The 25606-nt window shown below is 39.3% G+C and overlaps 2 protein-coding genes across 2 annotated transcripts; one reads left to right on the forward strand and one right to left on the reverse strand.

The window, feature by feature from the left end:
- Positions 1-13428: 13428 nt before the first annotated feature.
- Positions 13429-15360, forward strand: cni (protein cornichon). Its single transcript, XM_067769941.1, has 4 exons — positions 13429-14055; positions 14228-14340; positions 14863-15006; positions 15081-15360. The coding sequence occupies exons 1-4, from the start codon at positions 13906-13908 to the stop codon at positions 15106-15108; spliced, it is 435 nt and encodes a 144-aa protein (XP_067626042.1). The 5' UTR covers positions 13429-13905; the 3' UTR covers positions 15109-15360.
- A 5934-nt stretch (positions 15361-21294) lies between these two features.
- Positions 21295-25124, reverse strand: Syx5 (syntaxin 5). The gene is made up of 2 exons (XM_067767366.1): positions 23967-25124; positions 21295-22469 (listed from the first exon to the last, which is right to left on the reverse strand). The coding sequence occupies exons 1-2, from the start codon at positions 24727-24729 to the stop codon at positions 21694-21696; spliced, it is 1539 nt and encodes a 512-aa protein (XP_067623467.1). The 5' UTR covers positions 24730-25124; the 3' UTR covers positions 21295-21693.
- Positions 25125-25606: the final 482 nt, after the last annotated feature.

The following is a 25606-nucleotide window of genomic DNA, read 5'->3' on the forward strand; positions in this document are numbered from 1 at the left end:
TTAATACCTTTAATTTGATACCCATATCGTACAAACACATTCTAGAGTCACCCCTGGTCCACCTTTGTGGCGATATTTCGAAACGGCGTGCTCCTATCGAACTAAGGCCCACTCCCTTTTAAAATACTCATTAACACCTTTCGTTTCATACCCATATTGTACAAACAAATTCTAGGGTCACCCCTGGTCCACCTTTATGGCGATATCTCGAAACGGCGTCCACCTATGGAACTAAGGATTACTCCCTTTTAAAATACTCATTAACACCTTTCTTTTCATACCCATATTGTACAAACAAATTCTAGGGTCACCCCTGGTCCACCTTTATGGCGATATCTCGAAACGGCGTCCACCTATAGAACTAAGGATTACTCCCTTTTAAAATACTCATTAACACCTTTCATTTGATACCCATATCGTACAAACGCATTCTAGAGGCAACCCTGATCCACTTTTATGGCTATATCCCTAAATGGCGTCCACCTATAGAACTATGGCCCACTCCCTCATAAAATACTCTTTAATGCCTTTCATTTGATACGCATGTCATACAAACACATTCCAGGGTTTCCCTCGGTTCATTTTCCTACATGGTTTTTTCCCCTTATTATTAAATAAAACATTTCTTTAATTCAAATCCATTAACATTTCTTTTATTCAACATTTTTATAATATATTACATTATTTATAATAGTTGTAAATTATTAACTATAAGGAAGGAATAGTTTTTCAGTCTTGTTGGTGACCCAGAAATACAAATTTTATTGTATGCGATTGTATGCAAACAAAGTTAAGGGAAACTTAAATAAATTAATTAATGATATAGAAAACAAAAGAGAAGAACTAACAGAACTATTGGTTGCAGTAAACCATCAAATCGCGAGTAGGCAATTCACAATTTGAGTAAGTTGACTTGTAATTCGCCAATTTTAATGCTATACCTTTTTTATTTTAGTTCAGAAAGCTGAAAACTTTGTGCGATTGTTGAATATTATTTTAATTAGAGCATAAAAAGCTTAGATTGGTAATGTAGGAAAAAACTTAGAATTATTTCAGTTAAGTTCATCACAAATATTTATATTCAAAATACTTTTTTCTTATACATCTAGTTTATAAATTTTTGGTTAAAAATTATTGACAAATTCGTTGCAATTAAATTGCTTTAAAATTCTTTTCAAACTTTACCAGATTGTTGAATATTATTTTAATAAGAGCATAAAAAGCTTAGTAACGTAGGAAAAAACTTTGAATTATTTCAGGTAAGTTCATCACAAATATTTATAGTCAAAACACTTTTTTGTTATACATGGATTTAAATTGCTTTAAAATTCTTTGCAAACTTTGTGCGATTGTTGAATATTATTTTAATTAGAGCATAAAAAGCTTAGTAACGTAGGAAAAAACTTTGAATTATTTCAGGTAGGTTCATCACAAATATTTATAGTCAAAATACTTTTTTGTTATACATTGCATTTAAATTGTTTTAAAAATCTTTGCAAACTTTACGAGATTGTTGAATATTATTTTAATAAGAGCATAAAAAGCTTAGAATAGGAACGTAGGAAAAAAAGAATTATTAGGTTCTTCTATAATTTTTAATCAAGATTATTTCAGTGTGTCTTGTTCGTTTGTTGTAGGTAGGTTTATGCTGTTGCAGAGCTGGATTTATTGATCAGATACCGCCTTTGTTTATGCCGGTTGTGGCTCAGCGTTAAACACCGTCTCATGCTGTCTTCGAAGTTGATCCTGCCTTGCAGTTTGAAAACGTCTAAATTAATAGGAATTGACAATGTTAGTAATAACATTTTAAAACAATTTAAATTACACTATCAAAAAGTACGCTGTTCACGAGTTTCAGTTTAGATAAAGATCGTTTGCCCTGTACTCCGTCCCAGTTAAAATTGAAAAGAACGTTGCCAGAGAAAAGTTTTCTCATTACTCCAATAATGTCTGATAATGCACCTTTCAGCATAAAGATATATGATTTCTAAATGAAAACCACCAATTTAAGTTATGAAACACAATTAAAAGTATTCAAAAATACCATTGATTCTTGATAATCATCTGAGTCCAACTTTTTCTCAATGTCATAAACTGAATCCAGCGATGTTAGTGGCATAACGATAGAGAGCTCGGTGTGAGTATAATTTTCCGTTTCTCCGCTGATACGGCATACTATTTTGTGCGTTTTCTTAATCAGAACTTTTGAGTCACGCACGACTTTATGTTGAGCCATGACTTCTGCCAATTCTGGAAGCTGAAATGATAGCATAAATAATAATTAAAGAGAATCAAGGTATTGCGGCTACAATTACTAGGGTTTCACAAATAACAGTTCAATATTTCACTACGCACCTTTTCTTCAATCTTAGTCAATCTAAATTCCAGGTCGATATGCTTCTGTAATATTGTTTGTAGTATCGCCATTATATTTTCGTTTGTTGTAGGGAATGTTCCTTCGTTGGTTAAGGAAGTAGCCGCATTATTCAAAACGGGACTCGTTGTATTTAAGGAAGAGTGAAAGGACGCGCTGTGTTGTGCTACATCGATGAAATCGGTGTTTGCTGAATCGGAATTGGAGGGAGGTACATCAATCAATTGGTTGTGTGTATGGTTGGTACTAGAGCTGGATGAATTATTGAAATTGTTGTTTATAGCTTTTGAGCTAGATGGAAACGGTTCGCTGTGTAGTGCTACATCGACCAAATGGGCATTTGTTGCATTGAAGCCCTTTGACAAGTAAAACTTTCGGAATTTTGGCGTATATGGTTCGCTGGTTGTGGCGCTAGACGGATTACGGAGATTGACGTTCTTTGCATATAATTTAGATGGAAACGGTTCGCTGTGTTGTGCTACAACCACGAAATGGGGGTTTCTTGCAATAGAATTCGAAGCAAATTCATCGACCAAATTGGCATTTACTTTGCCCTTCACCGGCTTTACCTTTTTAATTCTTAGTTGATTGGCTGTAGAGCCAGACGAACTATGCAAATTGGCGTTATTTGCATATAATTGAGATGGAAACGGTTCGCTGTGTTGTGCTACATCCTCGAAATAGGGGTCCGTTGCATTGGGAGCGGAGAGAAGTACATCTACCATATCCTTGGATGTTTGGTTGGTAGTAGAGCTGGAGATATTTAAAAAGGCGTTGCTTTTCCTATTCGGAGTAGAGATATACATATCTATGTCTTCTTCAAATATGTCCTGGCTCGCCATTCTTTCTGATCATATGTTCTCCATGCAAAAAAAGAAATATAATTACGAGTAGCATTTATAGTAATTTATTTGAAAATATATGAGGAGGTCCTCACTGTAGGGTTGTTATTATTTTTATTTAACTTTGTGTTTAAGTTACTTTGAACTTTGTAATTTTTAAATTTTTACATCAAGAAGATATTATGTATGTGAATATTCATATTAATAAAAAATAATAAAGCATACTACACTCAACAAAACGTAACATTTCATTCATATGTGAATTCGAGTAAATTGATAAAGTTAAATTTACCATTGATGCCTTATGAAAGCTTCTTACGAATATAATATATTTTCCAAAATAAACATTTTGGAAATGTTACGTTATTAGTTAGAAAATTTGTGAAAAAGGTTATGAAGTAAGGGTATGAGAAGATATTTATTTTCAAAAGGAATACAAAAATACTTATGTTCAATATATTTCCAGGAAATTTCAAGTCTCATTTCATCCAACCTACTTCCAACCAATATACCAAGGGCTGAAAGTGACTCAAGTGGTGCTTCGTAATAATTATCGACTTTAAGGAATGCGTTCGCTACTACCACGTCCTTTCCCGATTCGTTTATTGTTTCTATTATTTTTATTGGGTCTGTCCCCTTACTAAAGAAATATGAGTCCTTTTCTTTTTTGGTTCAATAATAAGAGAACCATATTTTGATGTTTTTTTTTTTTGCTGCAAAATTTGATTGGGCTTTTTTATCAACTTTTTCAGGAATTGCATAAAATTTTCAAATTTGTATGCAGAGAATTGATCCAAAATCCCATTATCCCTGGCACACGCAGGCAAATGCAACAAACAGTGGATGTTAAAGCTAATTAAATCGTCACCGTAAATTTCACCAAAACATGTTAAAACATCCAAAGCAGTAGTGCTAGATAGCCATGCCGATGTTCAAAAACAATGAGGGATTCAAATATCTAGCACATGTCTTCAATCAGTCTTTGTCCACCTTCTTCAGCCAGACACACGAAGCCATTCTGCTCTCCCTGCATTAAAATACGGCACATTACTGCTGGACTTGGAAGGGTCTCCTCTTCCTCCTTGTCTCAAAAGGGAAACCATAAATTATCTGGGTGGTCGGCAGGCATCTGTGCAATTTAGAAACGAGACATCAAAACCAAGAAGAATTAAACAAGGGATGCCACAGGTGGTGTCCTATCCCCACTTTTGTTTAATTTCTACATATCTAAGCTACCTTCGCCACCAGAAGGAGTTGCTATCGTTTCCAACGCCGATGACTGCAGAATAATGGCCACAGATCGATGATATTTGCAACAGAATAAACGGCTACCTCCCTGATCTCTCCAGTTTTTTCGCCGCGCGAAACCTGGCATTAATTATCACTGTTGAAATTGTAGCAATCTATGTAATTCAAGATTATGAAGAAAAAAATGTTTTGTCATATTTTTTCAGTCGAAGATTTTTCTTACCATAATTTAAACTGTTTTCTGTATCACTTAATATAATTTCAAATAAATTATTATTATAAAACCGTGAGATTATAATAGGTTATGGGCGAACTAAAAGATCACGGGATACTTCAGTAAATATGAAAGTTAAAATTTTAAATGCAACGACATTGATGTTATAGCGATAACCACACTTCTCGACTTCTAGGCCATTCCGCCCCAGCCCCTAGTTCCATGAGGAACTTGGGGTCGCCAATGCCTCGGATGCTAAAAAAACGTGGTTCGCCGCGGGTAGGTGAGGTTGACAATTGGGTTGGAGAAGCTATGGTAATTCTTTACTTTAGCTCACAACTGCTAAAACTCGTCCAAAAATATTGCGAGGTGTCAAAGACGCGTTATGAACCCAGGACCGCGAATCCGAAAGCGGAAATTAAATAATTAGTTTCTGTCAAAAGATATTTCCAAAACCGAAAAATGGCCCTGGGGAGTTCCGAAACCGGGGGTGGGAACCAAAGTAATTTTGCGCAGAACACCTTTCCTGGGTGGGTCCAACACCGGTTTAGAGACCAAAACTATATCTGCGCAAAACACTTTTACCAGCTTTTCTTGTGGGTTCAACAAAATCATCAAAATTACAACAACCACATGAAAATTTTCTAATTTGTGATCCTGGGCCCAAAGCACGTCTTTTGACACCCCTCCCAATAATTTTGCACGAGTTTTAGCAGTTGTGAGCTAAAGTAAAGAATTACCCTATGATTTAATCAAATTATATATTTGAAACAATGGAAACAACTGAAAATTTTACACGAATACCACTCTTATGATTTGCCCAAGTGAATCTGATTCGCAGGCTCCAAATAGTATTTTTTTTTTATATACTTGTGCATTATTTTTTTTACAATGTAGCTATTGGTTACTGTTAATTATACTTACCAACAAAGGCTTTTAACTCATAGTCAATGCCGTAAGATTTACCCGTATCGCCAGACGCGGGTTGTAGTGACAAAGAAACTGGACAATAAGGAGGAACTTCAAATGTTCAGTTTGTTGTGGCGGATATATTTGCTCATGCGCTAAATACAAGTCTACGAAATGTCAGACCAAGCACGTCCAAATCCTCACGTCCATATCTGAAAGCGGCAAAGACTTGTACAAGCACCTTGCGATTTTTTTCGGGATCGATGAAAACTACCCCGTCGATAGGATCAACATGTGAAATGTGATCGACGAAATCACGATGGGAGTTTTTGGTGGTAAATGCTAATTTTGGCATATAAATGCTAATCATGCGTTGATTATGTGTATACACTCGAATTCTTAGAAATATTGCAATCACCACCTTAACCTTCGTAATATTAAATATTTTTGGTTAATCTCTACACCAACCATTATCATCGGCCTAAACACCCGCGCTGTTAGTTCTGCTTACTCCAAGCTGGAAAAAGAAGCGGTAAAGATGGGTTTGATGGTGAATGAGGACAAAACGAAGTACCTGCTGTCATCGAGCAAAGAGTCAGCGCATATGCGCCTTGGCAACCACGCTACTGTTGGCAGCCATAATTTCGAAATAGTAAAAGACTTCGTTTATTTGGGAACCAGCATCAACATTAGCAACAACATCAGCACTGAAATCCAGCGAAGAATCAATCTTGCCAATAAATGCTACTTTGGACTAGGTAGGCAATTGAAAAGTAAAGTCCTCTCTCGGCGAACGAAAATCATACTCGAGAGAAAAGTTCTTCGAAAGATTTATGGACCTCTACGCGTTGGCGATGGCGAGTACCGAAGAAGATTTAATGATGAGCTGTACGAGCTATACGCAGACATCAACATAGTCCAGCGAATTAAAACGCAGCGGCTGCGCTGGCTAGGCCATGTTTTGCGAATGAAAGATGATGCTCCGGCCAAGAAAGTGTTTCTATCGGAACCCGCCTATGGAAGCAGAGGTAGAGGGCGGCCCCCACTCCGTTGGAAGGACCAGGTGGAAAACGATTTAAACTCCCTTGGTGTGACCAATTGGCGCCGGTTGGCGGAGCGAAGGAGCGACTGGCGCGCCTTGTTGGACGGCCATAACCGTTTAGACGGTTAAGCGCCAATTAAGTAAGTAAGTAAGTAACCATTAATGATTTCGATTATTTAAATATGTTATATGTGAACGCACTTGGGCAAATTTTTTTCAAGATTGCTTCGTTCTGCGCATTACGTCACACTTGACGGCTTGAACGAATCAAAGAAAGAGAAAAAAACAAGAGCTAAAGGAAAATGACGTAAAAATTTCCCATAAAAAACAGCTGATCTTTTGTTTACATGCGCAATGCGCAATCTTGTTTGTGTGATTTGTGAGGCCAGCCAGTGTTGATGGCCAAAACAGATATGAGTAGAATATCCGTAGAATTCTTAGATTTCATAGACCACTAAACGTGATTTTTCATTGCGAGTTTGAGCTCTAGTTAAAGACTACAGTTTAACCTTGCTTCTTTTTTCGATAACATACAATTAAATAAAAGTCGAACAAATAGTAACGTTCCGTTGTCATCGAGCTCTGGATAACGTTCAAATCTCATGATGGAATTATGGAAGGTGGCGCATTGCGCATGTAAACATTAGTTCAGCTGTTTTTATGGGCAATTTTTACGTCATTTGCCTTTAGCTCTTGTTTTTTCTTTTTTTCCTTTATTCGCTGTAGCAGTCAAGTGTGACGTAGTGACGAAGCAATTTTGAACTCGTGAATGCACAATATTCTGTGTATAATTTGTGATCAAATCTCATTCGAACGATCAGGATCATTAAGGGCTAATTAAACTTCCTTAAGGGCCGATTAATGGTGACTTATAACCATATAACCATAACCAGATAAAACAGCTGATCGAACCTACCTTATGGAAATCAATGTAATCGATTAATGATGCCATACCATAACGCCATAACCATAACATAGCCAACCAATTTGTATTTTGTTTATTGCCATATCCTAACTAACCTAAAAGTGAGTTGGTGAATTTAATAACTTTGTAGATTTTATTCATTGTTTTGGATACGTTATTAATAAGAGACTTATTTTTTGTGGAATGTGTTTGTAATTATTTGCCTTTTCTTCGTTTTTATGAAATTTTCAAGATTTTTAGGCTAAGGCACCATTAATCGATCACATTGGAGATGGTTACGGATATGGGTATGGTTACGACTATGGCGTTAGGGTTATGGAAGTTTAATTAGCCCTTTTACCAAAAACTAATTGGTTGGCTATGATATGGTTATGGCGTTAGCGTTATGGTATGGCACCATTAATCGATTACATTTATCTTCATAAGGTAGGTTCGATCAGCTGTTTTATCTGGTTATGGTTATATGGTTATAAGTCACCATTAATTGACCCTTTACTATGAGAGTTGGCAGCAATCAACGAAACACATAATAGGGTGCCTGTTATTTTGAATTTTTTCCCCGAGTCGCTCCATAAAATTTTACTTCAAAAGTTAGAACAAATTATTAAACTAATAACTAGTATTATTAGTTTTTTCACTTAGAAAAAGCTAGAGTTCTTATGATTTCCAAAGCGGTCGGCAGTTAAAACACGTGCAAAAATGTCGGGAGAGGTACCAAAAGAAATGCTTTGAACTAAAAAACGTTCATCCCAAGGCTTATATAAAAAATTGTACCTATGTCAGGAGCTTTGTGCAAAAAAAATTTGCTCATTATGTTGTGATTCTTGTATTTTTCATATAAAATATGTATAGCTTTTCTATCAAGATTTAAAATGAATGTAATGTAAAGACTTCGATACCTGAAGCAGGGAAGGACCCCGGACAGTGCACGCGAGAAGGCACTGCAACACATGAGGCCGAGCAAGAAGAACCCATCCGCCTGGAAATCAAGGCGGGGTGAGAGGGAAACGGCAAGAGGCGAGCACGCATCGCATCACCGCGGGTCACATAACCGCGGGAATCAACAAAAAAGCCGTAATGAGAAGCAAAGCGCTCCCGCTGACAACCGAAGAAGAGGTCAGGCACGACGGGAGGACGCAACGCAGACCAGGGGACAGAGAGCTTACCCCACACCGTCTACCTCAAGAAGAGCGAATGCGCCGCTGCCAGCACCTGGTACATCAACTGCGCAAGGGAGGCCAAGAATGCAGGGCTACTCGGATGCCTTAAAGGGCATACGGATGGCGGTGCTTCCAAAGCAATACCCGGCGGAGGTCTTGAGCCAGGAAGAGCTGACGCGGCTGCAAGACACGATAATGATCGAGGTATCGAAGGGATGGGGAAAGAAATCTCTGGCTTTCTGCGGCGTGTACTTTAGGCCAGGATTACTCCTTGTAGACTGCAAGGATGAGGAAACAGCCGAATGGCTGACCAGAGTCACACCAACTCTGCATAGTTGGGAGGGCCATGCCCTTATTACGAGGAAAGGGGATGATATACCGCCGACGCACACCGTCACTATGTATCTCCCCAGAAGTAGCGACAAAGAATTCGCACTTAAACTGCTGAAGGCACAGAACACCTTCTTAAATGTTGGGATGTGGCGTATAATCAGCAGCAGTGCTGAGGAGGGGGGCTTGCGGGTAAACATGGCAATTGACGAGGCATCGTTCATTAAAATAAAGGAAGCTAGCTTCAAGGTGAACTACCGGTTCAGCTTCGTCCCGGTCAGACCTTGGAAGCAAAAAGCCCCAGCCAGTGTGGAACAACCCCACGTTCCAGGACAAGTCCAGAGCACTGGGGAGCAAAGCGAGGAGGTAGCAACAACATCCAGGGCAGCAACATCCAACCAGGAGGACAGAAGAGAGGAAAACCCGCGGCTGTCCGATGAGGACGAGCCGGTAAGGCTTCAGCACTGACCGGCCCATACACAAAGGTTGCCCAGATCAACCTGCACCATGCTAAAGCTGCTTCGGCAGTAATAGCACGCAGGTTTGCCTCGGAAGATCTGGGCATAGCACTCATCCAAGAACCTTGGGTGTACAAAGGTCAGGTGAGAGGCTTAAAAGAGAGAAATAATAAGGTAATTTGGGATCTTTCTCAAGAAAGACCAAGAGCGTGTGTAGTGCTTAACAACTCCATTAACTATTTTTGCATTACAGAGTTTATGAGTCAAGACCTCGTAGCAGTTCAGGCGACGATGGTAATACAAGGAGAGTCAACAGACATCGTCTTCTCAGCGGCCTACTTTGCGGGAGACAACTACGAGGTCTCTCCAGAGGGTGTGAAGAAACTGACGGAATACTGCAGATGGGCAAAAATACCGTTGATCATGGGATGAGACGCGAATGCGCACCACGAGGTATGGAACAGTACAGACACCAATTCGAGGGGTGAGTCCGTTCTTGAATTTATTATTAGTAATGACCTAAGCATTTACAACGTTGGGAATTCACCAACCTTCATCACTAGGTCTAGAGAAGAAGTCCTGGACATAACCCTGGGTAACGATCTGGCTGATGAGCTGGTCTCTGGATGGGGGGTTTCCTCTGAACCCTCAATGTCGGACCATCTTATTATCCAGTTCGTCATCGGGGCTATGCCCATAGAAGGACCACCAAGGCGAAACCCCAGGAACACAAACTGGGACATGTTCAGGAACATAATACAGGGAAATCTTCCTATCATAGATAGTAGGAACAGAGGAACAAGTTATATGGAATTGGAGACAAGAGTTAATAAGTTCAACCGTGTCATTATTGAAGCGTTTAACTCTAGCTGTCGAGAATCCAAAGGCCCAGGAAATAAACCCCCGTGGTGGTCGAGGAAACTCTCGGAAATGAGGAAAACCGTGCGCAAACTCTTTAACCAAGCGAGGCGCACGGGAAACTGGGAGCAATACACAGCGAATCTAACAGCATATAACAAAGAGATTAGAAAAGCTAAAAGAAAGAGCTTCAGGAAATTTTGTGAGGGTATTTCGGAGGTTCCAGAGGCGGCAAGGCTCCACAAAGCCCTAGCCAAGGACCAAAGGGAGACACGACTATCAATTAAGCTCCCTGATGGAACCTACTCAAGGACTGAGGAAGAAAGAGCACGTGCCCTGCTTGCAGCTCATTTTCCGGACGCATCCTCGGATACCTCAACGGAGGAGGCTCGAGAAGGGAGACCAACACCCACAGATTGGAACCTCGCTAAAGAACTCTCCAACGATGGCACAGTTAAGTGGGCAGTAAAGTCTTTCCAGAGCTACAAGTCTCCGGGAGTGGATGGTATATATCCAGCCTTTCTGCAGCAGGGCGAGGAATTGATCCCACACCTGGTCAGGATTATGAGGGATAGCCTCGCACTGGCATACATCCCGACGGTGTGGAGAAGAGCAAAAGTGGTCTTTATACCTAAGGTGGCTAAAAAGGACTACTCCAGTCCTAAGTCCTTTAGGCCTATAAGCCTGACATCCTTTGCTCTCAAAGCAATGGAGAAGATTGTAGACCATGAGATTAGATCAAAGGCTCTCGTTAGAGTGCCACTACATAAAGATCAGCATGCATACAGAACAGGCAGGTCGACAGAAACTGCACTGTATCAGCTGTCCACAGAAATCCAAAGTGCGCTCGAGTGCGGGGAGATAACTCTATGCGCATTTTTGGACATAGAGGGGGCTTTCAACAACACGACACACGAAAGTGTGAATCGGGTACTCGAGAGAAGAGAGATACAGCGTCCAATCCGTATGTGGATAAACGCCTTATTGCGCATGAGGATTGCCGAAACCTCAAGTGGGGACGGTACAGTAGAGATTAAAACAACGAAAGGATGTCCACAAGGGGGCGTCCTGTCACCCCTGCTGTGGAGCCTGGTAGTAGATGAACTTCTACAGAGGCTCTCAGACAACGGAATCCGATGTCAGGGGTACGCGGATGATATTGTTATCATTGTAAGGGGCAAATTTGAGAGCACCCTTTGCGACATAATGCAAAGGGCATTGAGGTTAACGAAAGAATGGTGTACTGAGGTAGGGCTAAGCATCAACCCTAACAAGACATCCATTGTGCCCTTTACCAGGAAAAGGAAACTGGAAGGGATAAGGCAAATCACAATGGATGGAGTACAGATGGAGTACACGTCTGAGGTGAAATACTTGGGAGTCACGTTTGATGGATGTACACTATGATAGTGAGACCTATCATAGTGTACGGAGCAGTTGCGTGGGCATCCGTAACAACCATGGTGACCGTACAAAAATCGCTCACGAAGCTTCAACGCTTAGCGTGTGTCTGCATTACGGGAGCCATGCGAACATGCCCGACGGCAGCAATAGAAGTGCTGCTTGAGCTAATGCCTCTACATATAATAATTGAGCAGGCAGCCAGGAGTACTTTAGTAAACATAGCTAAAGAGGGATGTGGAAGAGGCAAAGTGATACAGTCACGGAGCATGGCGAAGCTGCAGGAGCAGATTCCACTTATCCAACTTCCCAGAGATGATACGAGGAAGATAATTAAATTTGAGAAGCGCTTCAAAATAGAGCTGGGGAACAAATGTACGTGGGACACCTCCAGGATTGAAGCGCTTCACCAGGAACACACTATAATATGGTACACCGATGGCTCGAAGACACCGGAGGGCATAGGAGCGGGGATCTTCGGGCCCCGAACCAAAATATCCCTACCACTCGGAAAATATCCGAGCATCTTCCAGGCCGAAGTTGTTGCCATAAGCCGGTGTGCAGAGATAAATTTACAGCGGGGATATACCAACGAGAAAATCGTTATACTCAGTGACAGTCAGGCTGCACTCAAGGCATTAGCTTCGGTTGAGATCAAATCATCAACAGTCCTTGAGTGCGTGGAGAGGTTAAACAATCTAGGAGTCAACAACACCATCCGTCTGGCATGGGTACCTGGACACAGAGGAGTGGATGGTAACGAGCGAGCCGACGAGCTTGCCAAGTTGGCAGCGGCCGGAAAGCCAATAGGACCCGAGCCTATGGTGCCAATAGGGTCACATACAATAAGGGAGGACTTTATACAAAAGGAGGCGTGCCTCAGAGAACAACACTGGCGCGAGAGTCCAGGACTTCGGCAGGCAAAGGCACTAATAGAAGGGTACAACTCGAAGCGATATAAGGCTATGATTAACTTCCCAAAAAGTAGCCTTAGGATTGTAACAGGTATACTCACAGGTCACTGTAGGCTAAAGAGCCACATGCATTAATTGGGCATATCAGCTAGTAGCCTCTGTCGCTTCTGTGATGTCGAAGATGAGTCTGCAGAACACATCCTGAAGGAATGTGAGGCAGTCGCGAGACGAAGACTTAGAATCCTAGGATCATCCAAACTAGGAAATAGTCACATACACTCTCTGAAGCCAGGAACCATTCTGGATTTTCTCAGGGAACTCGGCTTGGATGAAGTGTTGTAAAGAGAATTGAGGGCACAATAGACCAATAGGTCGCAGTGTTTAACCTCACAACATCTATCTATCTACCTATCTAAAGACTTAAAGTTTAAATTTATTTTCGAGTGAAAAAAATATGTTAAATACCGGATGCCCTAGTGCATATTGCAATTGCTACCAAAAACAGAAGGTATGTTGTCAAAAATATTCCACAAAAAACTAATCAGCAGAGCCCTGTTGATCCGAAACTGTACCAGGTAGATATCAGGATCACAGCGTTGTTGCATTTGCATGTTAAATTTCTATCCGTATCTGGATCACACTTCATTGGAACGTAGCTAATTACATCAGTGTGTTATCAAAGAGGATAAATACAATAAGAGCCGTCACTCGTTATTTTGTGGCGAGTATCTCGCTGGAAGTTGAAAAAATTGATGCCGAATGTTTTCTGAGAGGGACATTTTTAATTGTCTCGCATTTATCCATGCCGTGTAGGCCCCTTGTGCAACTGTGATTTTTGGAAAGAGAATTAAATAAATTAATTAAATACAGTCGGAAAAATAAACACAAATACCCCAGGAAAATGTATAGAAGACATTTATAAACATCTCGCCCAAAATAAAAGTAGCGACTACCTCTCAGTATACATCGAGTAAATGCCAAAAAAATAACGAGTGACGGCTCTTATTGTATTTATCCTCTTTGGTGTTATTTGTTAATATGGCTACACCGAAAACCGTTTGACATCTACTTGAAGTGTTCGAATTGTGTAAAGTGGATATATATGTGAATTTTGTTTTTACTAAGGAATATTTAATTTAAACAATTTACGACATTAACCAGCTTATAACATACTTTATCGTGAGAAAAGATTATAGCCTGTGAAAGAATTGATTTGCAAACAAAATAAAAATGACATTCAACTTCACGGCTATGACATATATTGTCGCATTGATAGGAGATGCATTTTTAATATTTTTTGCGATATTTCATGTAATTGCTTTTGATGAATTGAAAACAGATTATAAAAATCCCATCGATCAATGCAACAGTCTAAATCCGGTAAGTTGGAAAGTATGAGATATTTGCAATAATTTACATAGAACTCCCTAGTGTGACAAGCTGGCCGAACAAAGGGCGCTCACCATCTCATATCTAGATCGTCTACGTTTTGTCTTGGTCTAATTATAAATAACGCAATTCATGCACATAATTATTTTACTTTTACTTACAGTTGGTGTTACCGGAATATGTGCTACATATTTTTCTTAACTTATTGTTCCTATTGTGTGGCGAATGGTTTTCATTGTGCATTAACATACCCTTGATAGCATATCACGTATGGCGGTAAGAAGAATTTGTAAATATACATATGATAAGCTTAATTACAAATTTAGAAAAGCGAAAAACATTGGTTTTACTTTGTTACATTTATGTTTGCACATAATTAATTATGTGAAGGGAAATGTCTAACACTGATCACGTATGAATCATCAAAGTAATGGAGATTACGTAAATTACTTAAAGAGTTCAATGAGAGTTGTCTTTAACAAAATCAAACGGAGCTTTAACGCACATAAATGTTGCATAAGGTCAGTGTAGTTGAATCTTTGAAAAGTCACTAATATGAGCACAGCGCTCTTTACGAGGTCCTAAAAGTTATACAGACTACGCTTTTAGGATACCTCGAAATGGAAGGAGTCTTAAAAATAAAGTCTTAACTACTTAATTTTAGTTTCAACATAAAAAATAAAAGCCTTCAACATTTACGCATTACCCCAACCCCCTTCCCATCACTCTTTGCTCGAAATCATAGAATTCGAATGCATTCTTTTTAATAATTATACATTTCTTTTCTTATATACACAGCTATAAGAATCGTCCTGTTATGACGGGAGCTGGACTTTACGATCCCACAACGATATTAAGTACAGATAACTTATCGAAAAATATGCGCGAAGGATGGATTAAATTAGCTATTTACCTAATTTCCTTCTTCTATTATATTTATGGGTATAAACTATTACAATTGTAATAATTGTTTTCTTCTATTTTTTAAATTGTTTATTTTTCTTCTTTCCTCCCAGCATGGTTTATTCGTTGATTTCTACGTAGAAGTAGAAGGCAAACTGCAGTGATCTCGAAGTCAAAAAAAAAAAAAAAAACAAAGAAATTACCTAAACCAATTAAAAAATATTAAAAACTACAACCAACTCTGAGCCAGTTGTAAGCCAGATGAACAAATCGAGCTATTGTGGCCATTTTGAAGTATCTAATAAGGAGTTGCACAAAGTGTAGTGAAAACGAGTCATTTTTTTTAATTAAATGTATTCAATTCTTACAATAAAAGTAATAATAATAAATGAAGCCAACAACTATCCTTACCTAAAAATCAGAAGGTGTCCTATTCGTCGTATGCACCATGCTTCAATCAAATTTTATATTGGAAACCATGAAAACAACTCAAATCTTAAAATTTTACATGAATACGACACTCTTGTGCTTCCAAAGTTACAACGAAAGATCAACTAAAAAACTCAGTTTTGAGGAAAATGCCAAATCCTTGGCTGTCTTTTAAATTTATGGTAAGGAAATTTTTCATTATACTTAGCGTGCTTTGCACACAGAGTATATTAAATTTGATTGGATAACGGTTGGTTGTACAGGTATAAAGGAATCAAAATCATCAGTATCGAAAAAAAATTTGATTGAGCCATGTCCGCCCGTCCGTCCGTCCGCAAACACGATAACTTGAGTAACTTTTGAGGTATCGTGATGAAATTTAAAACGAACGATATCGGACTACAACAACGCCCAATTTTTCGATATCAAAAAACGAAAAAGCGCGAAAATTCATAACCAAAGTCGGATAAAGCGATGAAACTTGGTAGGTGGGTTGAAATTATGACCCAGAATCGAAAATTAGTAAAATTTTGGACAATGGGCGTGGCACCGCCCACTTTTAAAAGAAGGTAATTTCAAAGTTTCGCAAGCTGTAATTTGGCAGTCGTTGAAGATATCATGATGAAATTTGGCATTTACTATAGCTATCATCCGGTGGCAAAATCCTGAGCCAGATAAATAATTTTGCATGTAAATACAACAACAACGATTTGAGCCAGATAAATCCAGATAGAAGTCTGGTTCAATTTGTGAGCCAGATAATTTGTTAATTACTTCTTTTTAGGTTGGCAACGCGGCCTTTAATATACCTACTTTTTCAAAAATAGATGTCGCTGCTTAGCCTTTCGCCGTATGAGTTAAATGAAAAACAGCGGCGACATCTGCCTATCACATTTCACGTGTGCGAAAATTTCACGACATCTGCTTCTCAATTCTCAATGATCCAGAGCATTCCCGTGAGAATTGAGCGTGAGCCGGAGCTGTAAAGTTCACTGAAAGACGGCATATATGTGTGCTTAATAAAAATTAGCAAAATCGGATGAAGGACACGCCCACTAAAAAAAAAAAATTTAAGTCAAATTTTAAGCAAAAATTCAATATCTTTACAGCATATAAGTAAATTATGTCAACATTCAACTCCAGCAATGATATGGGCTCCGCCCTTTTTCATTTAATTTGTCTAAAATACTTTTAATGCCAGAAGTCGAATAAAAATTTACCAATCATTATGAAATTTGGTAAGGGCAAAGCTTCTATAACGATAATAGTTTTCTGTGAAAATGGGCGAAATCTGTTCAAACCACGCCCAGTTTTTATACACAGTCGACCGTCTGACCTTCCGCTCGGCCGTTAACACGATAACGAGCAAAAATCGATATATCTTTACTACTAAACTTTGTTCACCTACTTATGTGAACTCACTTTATCTTGGTATTAAAAATGGGCGAAATCCGACTATGACCATGCCCACTTTTTCGATATCGAAAATTACGAATAATGAAAAAATGCCATAATTCTATACCAAATACGAAAAAAGGGATGAAACATGGTGATTGGATTGATTTATCGACGCCTTCACATATACAACTAAGGGCCACTCCCTTTCAAAACCTTCATTACCACCTTTCATTTCATACCCATATCACACAAACGCATCTAGAGTCACCCCTGGTCCACCTTTATGGCGATATCTCGAAAAGGCGGTCACCTATAGAACTATGGCACACTCCCTTTTAAAATACTCTTCAATACCTTCCATTTGATACCCATGTCATACAAGCACATTTCAGGGTTACCCTAGATTCATTTTTCTACATGGTGATTTTCCCTTATTTTGTATCCAAAGCTCTCAGCTGAGTATGTAATGTTTGGTTACACCCGAACTTAAGCTGGAGTCATTGGTGCCGTATGTCGTGTCGCTGTATCCGTATCCCTAACGTAATCAGCTGTTTATCGTTACGAGGGTAAACCAAAACCCAAATGGTTCATAGTACAGGTTTACAAGTATTATATGTATGAGAAGGAAACAATTCCTTTCTCTTTCTAACACACTGCCGTTTGACGCTTCGGTCAGTGTCAAACTATTGTGGAGATCAGTGGAACCTGTGTGGAACATGCGTTTGACACTGAACGAAGTGTCAAAATTACCGGGATTGCTGTAGTGGAAAGCGACGCAGGGAAACAAAAAAAGGAGCGGAATATCAGAGATGGGTTGCTGTGATAGTAAAATTTTTTGAACGAATTTAGTATTAAAATGTAGTGCACCTATATGGATCCTACAGAAAATTATACAAAAGTATTGAATTGGTGTATCTGAGTACGCGTAGTTATTCCAGTATTAAGAATACAAACACGGGTGCTAAGTTTTTCTACCCGTTCAAAAGTTCTACGCGAAAAACAGTTTGAAACCGAGATCGACTGCAATAACCCGTCCAAAAATGTGTAAAGAGAAGTGAAAACACGCGTTTTGTCCTGTTATCAATAGTCCAAAGGAGAAAAAGTATTCGAATTATTGGAAGCGAGGCAAAAACGCGTCTCTTAATACCTCCCCCGACGGTTTTGGTCGTGTTTTCGCAATAAAGTATCACAATTTGTTAATTAAAATTGTCCAAAACATATGGATTTTAAAGAGAGATGTAATTAAGTGCTTTCTTGAAAGTGAATTCGGATATTTCTTTGTAATTTTACGATAAAAATTTTACGCAGTTTTCGTTGGCAGCTTTTACACTTTTCATGGACCTAAGAAGTACAACAGTGCCAAATAGCATCCACAAAAAAACGAACAAGAACAAGCATTTTATCAGGTGAGCGTGGCTGTGTATGTGCGTGCTGGTACATATCCTACTTGTAGACCTGTACTATGCAATTGGTTGGCTACGATACGGTTACGACCTTAGTGGCACCAATAATCGATTGCATTGATTCTCATAAGATTGGTCGAATCAGCTGTTATAAGGTTAACGATACGGTTACCGATAAAGCACCAATGTCTCCAGCTTTAAGCCGGAGTCATTGGTGCCGTATGTCGTATCGCTGTATCCGTATCCCTAACGTAATCAGCTGTTTATCGTTACGACGGTTAACCAAAACCCAATTGGTTGGCTACGATACGGTTACGACCTTAGCGGCACCAATAATCGATTGCATTGATTCTCATAAGGTTGGTCGAATCAGCTGTTAAAAGGTTACCGATACGGTTACCGATAAAGCACCAATGTCTCCAGCTTTACGCCCCCATTACTGATACTTAGCATTGACTTGACTGGACTTGGCGTAAACTTGGCAACTTAGCCACGATTATACTCCACTTGGCACATAAAATCTGGCATCATAATCAGCGTTGAAATTTATTTTTAAATAAATGTCAGTTTGTATGACAAAATGTCAAAATGAAATGGAAACAAACAAATGGCATCTCAAAATGTAAACGTCACTTAGAACTTACATAGAAAATCAAAATTCAACAGACTTCTAAGTCAAGTTAAGTTTTGAGTAATCAGTAACATGCAATGTTCATTAATAGCGTTGTCGGTATTGAATTAAGGGCCCCTTAGTATGCTTAACATCAAAATTCAAGCGTTTGGACATAGCTGACTTTAGCTCCAAGCGAACGATATATATGTACATAGATATGTTAAATATCTAATCTTATTACGTATAGATAAAATAAGCACTTGGTTGTGACTGAGAGATAACGGTAAAAGTTGTAATATCTTAGACGCACTTCGTTTTTGTATTGCGAATTAAGAATAAGACGTTGTTGGTGTTATAGCGCCAAAGCTACTCCCCAAATGTTGTGGGGAGTGTCATCAATGTTGATGGTCCTTTGGCGGATGTAGACCCGGTACGTTCCGGTAATAAGCACTATTAAAGCGCAAGCCAGACCATCTCGGGAACCATTTACCATGGCCACATTGAATCTTCTAGGCCATGTCTCCTGCAACGAACCCAGTTCCATGGAACTTTGGGTCATTGTAAAGCTTTTGTAATTTTAGAGCTTTTTTACACGGATTACTGAAGGCGAAGTAAAGCAGATATTTCCTACAAATTTGTGGACCTAAATGTTTATGTCGACTCCGAACAGCAGGTGCATATAAGTTGTTTTTATGAAAATGATATGCACGATAACTTGTTGTATTAACGATAGATAACCTCCAAAGGATTGATATTGATAGTCCTTTGCCGGATATAGATCCGGTACGTTCCGGTAACAAAGCACCATTAAGGTGCTATCCCGGCCATCTCGATTAATATGACCATATTAAAACTTCTAGGCCATCCCGCCCCACCCCCAAGTTCCATGGGGAACTTGAGTTCGCCAGAGCTTTGCTTGCTAAATATGTGTATGACACATTCATATTTGTAATAGGATTTCCCTCGCGTAGATGGATATTACAATGGGGTTGCTGAAGCTCTGAAGCCCTAAAGCTTTGTATTGCGCTTATCAACCCCTTGATAAGGGACGATAACTTAACAAGCCTCAACTTCGATTTCGGTATCGAGTTCGATACCTTTTTGGTTTCGGTTCTGGTTTTGGACTTGTATCCGGTTTCGGTTTGGTGTCTGATCTAACTTCAGCTTCGGTTTTGGTTTGGGATCGTATTGTTTCGATTTTGATTTCAGTATTATTTTCAGGTCTGGATACGGTTCCATATTTAGATCTGGGTGTCGGTCCCGAGTTCGTCCAGTTTCAGTTCTATTTTCGATACCAGTTTCATCGCACTGGTTCTGGTTTCAATTCCGGTTCTGATTTTGGATCGGGTTTCTGTCCGATTTCAGTCCAGTCTTGGCTGGCTTTGTTTTATTTTCATTTTCTCATTTTACTTTTTTCTTTCGTTAACTTCATTTCATATCCTTTATTTTATTTTCCTCTTCAATTCCTTCTTTACTCTTTCATCTTCCTTACATTTAAGTTTCTTTCTCCTTTTCCCTTGTAATTATTGTTGTTGTTACAATTAGGTTACTCCCCGAAGGCTTTGGGGAGTGTTATCGATGTGATGGTCCTTTGCCGGATACAGATACGGTACGCTCCGGTAACACAGCACTATTAAGGTGCTGGCCCGACCATCTCGGTAATCCTTTATATGGCCACATTAAACCTTCAGGCCACCCCTCCCTCCCCACCACCAAGTTCCATGAGGAGCTTGGGGTCGCCAGAGCCTCGTCTGTTAGTGAAACGGGATTCCCCGCTCGAAGGTGAGGTTGACAATTGGGTTGGAGAAGCTATATATTTCGCTACACAACCCCTTGAATCCCCCCTTGTAATTGTCACTTTATTTGGTTTGTTCTTGTTGTTGTAGCAATAAGGACACTCCCCGAAAGTCTTGGGAACTGTTATCGATGTTGATGGTCCTTCGCCTGATGCAGATCCGGTACGCTCCGGTACCAAGCCAGTCCATCTCGGGAACGATTTGTTATGATCACATGCGACCGGCCTCCCAGCTCCTAGATCCTTGAGTTCGGGGTCGCCAGAGCCTCGGTTGTTAATGTAACACGATTCGCAACGAATAGGTGAGCTTGACAATTGGATTTGGAGAACCTATATATTGCGCTGACAACTTGAAAGGGTTGCGCTATACAACGCCTTGAATCTATTTGGTATTTTAGCCTCCTCTTACGACAGGCATACCTACCGGCGGTATGTTCTAACCCCCTAACCCGCTGGGGGTTTGGTTCCGTGTGTGATTCCGCTCATATCAAGTAAGCCAAGAACAATGTTTCAACATTAAACTTACGCTTACACTTACATTTAAGATTCTTCATACCGCCAGCGAAGTGTGTTCTGATCAAAAAACTTCAAGTTTAACTTACAAGGGAGTTACAAAAATATTTCTTCAGGGCTTTCCTGAGAGCTACATTGAGATCTAAAAGGCTATTTTAAAATCAAACAGTTTCAACTCACTTATTGCCAATAACAATATCTAGTTTATTTGTTTTTAAACTTTTTATATGTTAAATATTTAATAAATTGATAATTGTACATACTACATATATACATTTATCGCTTTATCATAAGGATACATTTTGTCATCGCACCGCTGCTATTTTTGTATTTAAAAACTTGAAAATATATCTTACGCTCTTCAAAAATCATAGAAGTTTCGCACACATGTGCTAGTGAAATGCTTCGTTTCGGTGATTGGTAGTTTAATGCCTCGTTTATGTAGTGCGCGCAAAGCTTAATATTAATTTTCTTTCATACTGTATTAGAGAATATACATATTTCTCTATGTTTTTAAGAATTTTAAAAACCACAAGTTCAATTAAATCATTAACCCATCATTTAAGAATTCATTATTACGTTAGAAAAACAACAAAGAATATGAAAAAGAATATTAGTACAGCAAAAATTTTAATCATTAGCCAACGATTTTTCGAAACTGTTTGGAAGTATTTCAATATTTCACCATGCGCTGCTTCAATATTCAACTCAGCATCTTGTATATTCGTATCGATGCGTTCAACAGTTTCTTCTTGTTCCTTTACCATATGTGCAAGTTGTTGAAATATGCCACCCAATTCTACAATTGTCGATTCAATATTTTGCATTGTTTCAGCACGTTGTTGTACATAACTATCGGAATCATCATATATTGCCATTTGCATTTGTGTTTGGTTTTGCATGCCGCCTGTCCCACCAGCGCCATTACCGCCAACGGCGCCCAATAAAGGTGTTGTATCACCAGCTGTCATATCAATACTCACTGCCGTATTCTCTTCGCTCAACAACAGAGAGCCTTGTTTTGCAGTACTCGAACGTATAGTGCTTGCAGCAATTGGTGCTTGTCCAAATTGATCTCGTCGTGCTTTTTGATGCTTCAAATTTTCTGTACGCACTTCGAGTATTTGCTTGAAATCAGTACCCATGCTGGCTAATTTCGATTGTAATGCATAAACCATATTCGAGGAATGTAATTGCAGATGCTTGCCGGAGCTAGTGCGTCGTTGATCTTTCGAAATGTCTTGAAGACGTGCAATTTGTTGATTCAATGCATTCAAGTCGCCTTTAAGAATATAGGTAAGTTCTTGAATTTCCTGTGGTCGGTCATCGAAAAGGCTTTTCTTCTTGGCCACTACAAGAAGAGAAAAGGAAAACTTGAGTTTTTATAGAACGATTATTGGATTAAAAAAATTGTGGCTAGAGCTTGCAGGTGGCTGATACCCTAAGGGACACCCCATTGGCAAGTTCCCTTTGGATTAGCGGTAAAGTGGTTCGATGTTTGTTTAAGAATTTAAACGCTGCTGATTGTTTTTGTTCTTTGGCAGATAAAAATCCGATGCACTCAGGTTCTAGTACGTTCAGCAAGTTAGGACGTTTATATTATACCTAGGTAAGACGTGTCTGTCTTAAGAGGCGACCAACTCCCCCAGACCGGTGGGTTTCGAAGTCAAAATAAAGTTCCATTTCCGGCAGACTTATACTAACGGATTCATATCCGGAAAAGCACTTTGAAATGTTGTTGTTGTTGTTGTAGCGATAAGGTTACTTCCCGAAGGATTTGGGGAGCGTTATCGATGTGATGGTCCTTTGCCGGATACAGATCCGGTACGCTCCGGTAACACAGCACCATTAAGGTGCCAGACCGACAATCTCGGGAACGATTTATGTGGCCACATTAAACCTTCAGGCCATCCCTTCCTCCCCACCCCCAAGTTCCATGAGGAGCTTGGGGTCGCCAGAGCCTCGTCTGTTAGTGAAACAAAATTCGCCGTGGATAGGTGAGGTTGACAATTGGGTTTGGAAAAGCCATATATTGCGCTGGCAACCTAAAGGGTTGCGCTACACAGCCCCTTGAATCTGGTATTTTAGTCACCTCTTACGACAAGCATACCTACCGCGAGTATATTCTGACCCCCTAACCCGCTGGGGGCACTTTGAAATCTTCGGGGATTGTTTTTGCTGTTCAACAACAACTAGAACTTTCATAGAACCCAACGGTTTAAGAGGCTTAGAATATACCCACGATAAGACATCGCTACAACATAAGGCATGTCTGCCACAAGTGGCGGTTAAGTCCATAAACTCAAAGGTTCTAAGGGTCAAGAAAATCGTTCCTGTGGCAGTACCAGAAGGGACCGGGTTTATATTTGCTAAAGCTCTGTCCTATCCGACGCATTCACTTAAACTTTCAGGGGAATGTGTTTGCGTTTATAACAACAAGATATATTCAAGATATTCTCAATATCTGTGGTAGGCCTATTACGCGGATTTACTCCGCATTTATGGCTTACCTCTATGTGCTAAAGATTACAATATCTATTTTCGGCATTTCAACACATCGTTATTGCCCATGGCGATATATATTATGGCTGCATTTGTTCTTTTTAGACAGGTATTGTCGGTTAAAACATAAGAAATTCAGGATTTCAGGTGTTTTGGTACTTGGATATCGCACATGATGGAATGGGAACAGCTCCGAGTGAGCTCTTATTAAATTTACGAAAGCCCTCCCGTCTTAATAAATTGGACGTTTCTTGCTGAGTCGGCAAGACAATGGATTACAAAAAGTATGGATTGGTGAACAAATGCAAGTTGAAGTATCGCACGTCATCAAAATTTGTATACTCACATAAAGTTAATTTTTCCAATTTAGCGTAAGCACTTGCTATATTTTTGCCAATATATTTGGCAACCATCATAAATTCCGAATAACTTTGTACCTCTTTCGCTTTGCGTGGATCACGTATGTTGACGGCGCGCGTAATATTACGCGATTGCAGCGAACGTATTGCATTATTGAATTCTCCAGTTCGATCGCGTGAAGCCATTATGAAAATGTTATCCTTGTCAAATATGTCTTCCTCCTCTTCTTGTTGTGTTTCTTCAAATCCTTGTTTATGTGATGTACTATTTAATTTGTATGATGTATTTAATTGAGTATAAGAACAATTATCTTGCGCTGGGTGGTTTCCAGTGACAACAGCAGCAGCAGCGCTTAAAGGTTGTTGTATATAATTACGTATTGCTTGCCCCGAAGTTGCTTGCAGGCGTGTTGATATTGCACGAAAATTCCACTGCTTACTTGCTTTGTTGTATTTATCGTCTGTATCTATAGAAGAAATATTCGCGCTTGTATCAATGTATTGTTGACCGTTGTTCAAGTTGGTATAATCCTCAATTAGTGTAGGTGATTCTTGTGTTACACCGCCTGTATATAATGTTCCGTTACCACATACAGTAGGAGCAGCTGCTCCACCCAATAGTGGATTTTTATATTGATTTTGTTGTTGCTTCTGTTGACCTTGGAGTGCAACTAGTGGTACGCTCTGCTCGTAGCTTTCCTCATATAATCTATTTGTATCTTGTGGATAGTGACGGCGTCGTGTTGGCATTTCATAATCTACAAGTAATTTGTTTTCTTGATGTCCAGCCGCGCTTTACTTGGGTCCTCTGTTTTTGTTTGGCAAGAAAGCTGTTATAAAAAAAATTTAAGCAAGTCTTATTTTTTAACTTTTTCATACGCTTTGGAGTATATGTATGTAAGCGCGTATGTGCGCGGTTCCACGCTGCACACTGCAGTTTGCTATCGTTTTTTTACAGAAGATACTTATTATGCTTCTTTTTTTAATACGGTAATTCTATCTTTATGGGCCGTTTCACAAAAACAACCCACTTGGTTGGTCACAATTAACTATTGGATGGAAAATTAATATATATAAAATAAAACAAGGTAAGGTAATACGTGTATACGTGTTCTTTTCTTGTAGCTGTCAATAGTAAGGCTGAGTAACACAGCACTGTGCTGTGTTATAGTGTTAACACTCAGCAATGTGCGGCACGCACACGCACACATCGATTAATTTATAACACAGTGGCACACTCGATCATAGTACAGGTACTGCACTTTGCACTCGATGGCACAAAGCTGACTGTGCAATACCGCTCAAACTGGTAAATGCTCATAACCCAGTAACACGCTCTATAGCAGATCCGGCCACACAAATACTAAAACAATTGCATAAGTGTGTGTAAAAATTGAGTGACAACTCCCCACAGTGTGCTAAAAGAAAATGTGGTCTGGTTATTTGATTTCAAGCTAATCCAAACAATATTTAATTATATTCATATAACTAAGAACGCGGAGGTCGAGCTAGCCAGATAAAACTTTTTATAAAAGAAGATATGGTGTTTTTTCAATGCAAAATTTACTTAAAAAAATCACTTTTTCATTAAGAAAGAACTATAAAACAAAGTAAATGTAAAGATAGA

This window comes from Eurosta solidaginis, chromosome 2 (assembly GCF_040869045.1).
Source record: "Eurosta solidaginis isolate ZX-2024a chromosome 2, ASM4086904v1, whole genome shotgun sequence".
In the NCBI taxonomy this organism is placed as follows: Eukaryota; Metazoa; Arthropoda; class Insecta; order Diptera; family Tephritidae; genus Eurosta; species Eurosta solidaginis.